We start from the raw sequence: 4,166 nt of genomic DNA on the forward strand, positions 1-4,166 counted from the left end.
GAGTTTACAAGGCAGTGACTTGAGCATTTACAGGCTTCACTTAACATGACGGAGGGAGTATTGAAAACATAAATGCTTTCTCAGCAGGCACCTGGGACTCAAAGAAATACCTCTTCCGCTTAGGAAAGAGGATATTAAAAAAAAAATTGACCACGAAATAGTTGATTTTCTTGATTCTCACTACCCAGTGAGAAAACAGGGAATCAACTGATAATAAGAAGTGGCTCCTCCAGGTATCAAGGATGGGGAGAAGAGGGTCCTGGGCTAAAAGTGGTATTGGCTGATGGTACTTTGGCACAAAAGTACTTAATCATAGCCATAATGATTTAGGGGAAATCTGGGGAAACTACACATGCCAGCACTGTCCTATTAGCCAAGCTGCCTGGCTAAATAAAGCAAGGCATGCTGGTGGGACTTGTGACCGGTCTAAAACACCAATGTTAAGGGGTGGGCAGCAAGGTTGGCTTTCAATGTAGGGAGCTTCCCCTTACCCCACCCCTTCACTGAGAATGAGAGGGGAAACACTCTAGGCAAGTAGGACACAACACCTGTGGTAAAAATTCCAATGGTCTATGGTCGGAGACATTGGGTCTGGGGTAGACTCACTTCCCAACAGCTCCAGCCTAAGTCCTGGGCTGGTTGGATAGTCTGTTCCCCCTGGGGTAGCTGTTTACCCTCAGTCTGATGCCTTCTCTCTGAAATGACTACCAGTCCCACAACCCCACCTCCCCTATTCCTGAGAGGGAGGAGACTGGGCCAGCTGTTGCTCCCACTCAACTTCCACCAACTTGTAGAGGTCCATGGTGGCCTTGGCATCTTCAATTGAGGAATGCCCGCTTTTCCCTACCTGAATGTCCTGGTAGTTGCTTGGTCAAGCGCTTCAAAGAGATTGACTCATTCTCAGGGAAGCCAGCCTGGGAATTAAGGATAGGGATTCTGGAAGTGTCTCGGGTAAGGGGCTTGGGGTGAAAGTAATGGAGGGCTTTGAAATCATTGTGGATGGCATGGCCCACTACAATCTCCCCAAGGGGTATCTTCAAGATCTCTTTCTGGGCCGCCTTGAAAGGGGTGGCATTAACCATATGCTCCTTCTTGATACCGCTCCACTTGGTCCAGTAGTCCACAATTTTGCAGGGAGGACGAATGTATTCATCATATAGCACGTCACCACTGTAACTTACAATGCTACATCGGGCCAAAGAACTGGTATGGCCTTTAGGCCCTGTGCCCACCATCTCGCAAGCAAGAGCCACCATTTTCTTGTTGCAGCCCTTCTCTGGTTCAGGTGGGAGGGTTCAGGCTGGTGGGAGGGGGTGGAGGCCACTCTGGAACTCTGACAGGAGATCTACCTTAGATGCCACAGATACTGAACTGGTCTTCCGTGAAGGAGCAGGTGTCAACCAAGACACTGTTGATACTTTCCTACTCAAGGGCTTTTCAATTCCATTTTTTTGACTGGGTGTCACCCCTATAGGTTCAGGGAGGGGATGAAGTTTCTGTTTACTATTTGTGCTAAGGGTACCCCCTTTATTTTGGAGTTTAGAATGCCCTGATCCCGAAGGCCTAGCAGGGACTTGCATCTGGTTCTGCTTAAGGTTCCTCTGTATCCGCCGTTGTTGTTGGATGAAACGCTGGTGCCTGTGGTTCCCCTCAGTTGCTTTCTTTGGGTGAGGGCAGTCCCCAAAGTCCAAGTTGAGAATCAGGGTAGACATTATCAAGAAGGGTTGGAGAGAAGAGTGACCAGGAGGGATCTCGCTTCAGACAGTGGATTCTAAAAACAGGGAAGCTTGAGGGCTTATTTCTGGCCAAAGGCCAAAGACCCACATCTTGAGGTGTGTGCCATATCCTCCTCTGACGGCCCCCGTAGAGGCCGGAAGCGACCGGAGGCGGAAGTGGAGATAGGACCGCGCCTGCGCGGCTGCGGATGAACACATGGAGGCATGTGATGGGAACACGCCTGAGGACCCACGGGCACCCCGGTGACACCCCTCCCACCCCCCACCTCGAAGAGTGAGGAGAGCGACTCCGACTGGGGAAAGGGGAGAGGAAACGGAAAGGGGGGTGGTGGGGGTGGGGGCGGCACGGGCTCCCCGGCCCCTCGGGCCCTGTGGAAGTACAATTCGGAGGGTAAGGTAGGGATCCTGTCCCTTTTCAAAAGGGATTTCCTTTTGAAATTTTGATTCCCTTCCAACTTCCCTCCCCCCAGCCTGCCCTCCCTTCCATCATCTCTCCTCTCATCCCCTTCCCCCCCTACTTTCCTGGAGGGTAAGATACCCTATTTAGTGTATATTTCATTCCCTCCTCAAGCCAAATTCAATGGGAATAAGGTTGACCCATTCCCTTTTGCCTTCCTATTCTTCCCCTCCATTGTAACCATTTCCCCTTGCCTCTTCTGAGGCAAGATATGAGGTATGAGATAGTTTACCCTATTCTGTCTCTCCCCATCTCCTCTCATTATATTCCTCTTTCACCTCTTAATTCCACATTTTAAGTATCATCCCTTCCTGTTAAATTGGTCCTGTGCCCTCTATCTATGTATACCTGCAAACATGTATACACACATTCACATATGTATTCATACGCCCGTATACCCTCATATATAGACATACACACACACACACACACACACATATTCCATTCAACTACTGAGAAAAGTTTCCTAAGTTACAATTATTGTTTTTCCATGTAGGAATGTTAATAGTTCAACTTTGAGAAGTTCCTTATGATTTCTTTTCCCTGTTTACCTTCTCATGCTTCTCTTTCTTCTTGTATCTGAATGTCAAATTTTCTATTCAACTCTGGTTTTTTCAGCAAGAATGCTTGAAAGTCCTCTATTCTGCTGAATGACCATATTTTCCCCTGAAACACTATACTCAGTTTTGCTGGGTAGGTGACTCGGTTTTAATCCCAGCTCCTTTGACCTCCAGAATATCATATTCCAAGCCCTTCGATCCCTCAGTGTAGAAGCTGCCAGATCCTGGGTTATCCTGATTGTGTTTCCACAATATTCAAATTGTTTCTTCCTGGCTGCTTGTAATATTCTCTCCTTAATCTGGGAATTCCGGAACCTTGCTATAATATTCCTAGGAGTTTTCTTTTGGGGAACTTTTTCAGGAGGTGGATTCCTTCAACCACTATTTTGCCCTCTGATTCTAAAATATCAGGGCAGTTTTGTTTGAGAACTTCCTGGAGGATGATTTCTAGGTTCTTACTTTGATCATGGCTTTCAGGTAGTCCAATAATTTTTAAATTATCTCTCCTGGATCTATTTTCCAGGTCAGTGGTTTTTCCCATGAGATATTTCACATTGCCTTCTATTCTTTCATTTGTTTGAATCTGTTTAACAGCATCTTGATTTCTCATAAAGTCATTAGCTTCCATTTGCTACAGTCTAATTCTGAAGCCATGATTCTTCTCACTGAGCTTTTGAGATTCTTTTACCATCTGGCAAATTCAGCTTTTTAAGGCATTCTTCTCCTCATTGCCTTTTTGAGCCTCTTTTGCCATTTGAGTCAGTCTGTTTTTAAAGTATTATTTTCTTCAGTCAGACTATTGACTCTCATTTCATAATTTTCTTGCATTGTTCTCATTTCTCTTCCCAATTTTTCCTCCACTTCTCTTATCTGCTTCTTAAGGTCCTCTATGGCCTATAACCAGCTCGTATTTTCCTTTGAAGCTTTTGATGCAGGAGTTCTGACTTCACTGTCTTCCTCCTGTTCCATGGTTTGCTTTTTTTTGTCCCTAAAATAGGAGCATAATGTTGGAATCTTCTGTCTGCTTTGTTTCCTTTGCCTGGTCATGTCGCCCCTCAGTCACTTGACGCCTGGGCTTTTTGCCACGGTAGGACTCTGCCACCAGACAGGGGAGCTTTCATCCCAAACGCTGGGGTTTTCTCAGTTGCCAGAGGTATTAGATGGGTACCCTATCTGAGGTCTCCAAACACTCTGGCAAGCTGGACACACACCCCAGGACCTCCACCCTAGACTGCAAACCAGATCCAAGCAGGTTAAAGCAAGAGTGATTACCCCTCAGACTGGTGCTTTGTCCCCCTACACTCTGCAGGCCAGGAACTGAAGCTGGCACATGGTGCTGGCTGGCTGTGCCGGTGCCTCAGTGGCTTCTCGCCCTGGGGGCAAAAGCCACACACTCCCACTTACTGGTCCCAA

General features: G+C 47.0%; 1 protein-coding gene across 1 annotated transcript; it reads right to left on the reverse strand.

Moving 5' to 3' along the window:
• Nucleotides 1-569: 569 nt before the first annotated feature.
• On the reverse strand, nucleotides 570-1,866 carry LOC138170950 (interferon-stimulated 20 kDa exonuclease-like 2). The gene is given in 2 exon segments (XM_069100374.1): nucleotides 570-860; nucleotides 862-1,866. Coding segments are annotated over 2 exon segments (525 nt in total). The 5' UTR covers nucleotides 1,257-1,866; the 3' UTR covers nucleotides 570-730.
• Between the last annotated feature and the right edge of the window lie 2,300 nt (nucleotides 1,867-4,166).

Source organism: Petaurus breviceps, unplaced genomic scaffold (assembly GCF_028583685.1).
Source record: "Petaurus breviceps papuanus isolate PSGF00001 unplaced genomic scaffold, PetGlider_PUasm1.0 400, whole genome shotgun sequence".
In the NCBI taxonomy this organism is placed as follows: Eukaryota; Metazoa; Chordata; class Mammalia; order Diprotodontia; family Petauridae; genus Petaurus; species Petaurus breviceps.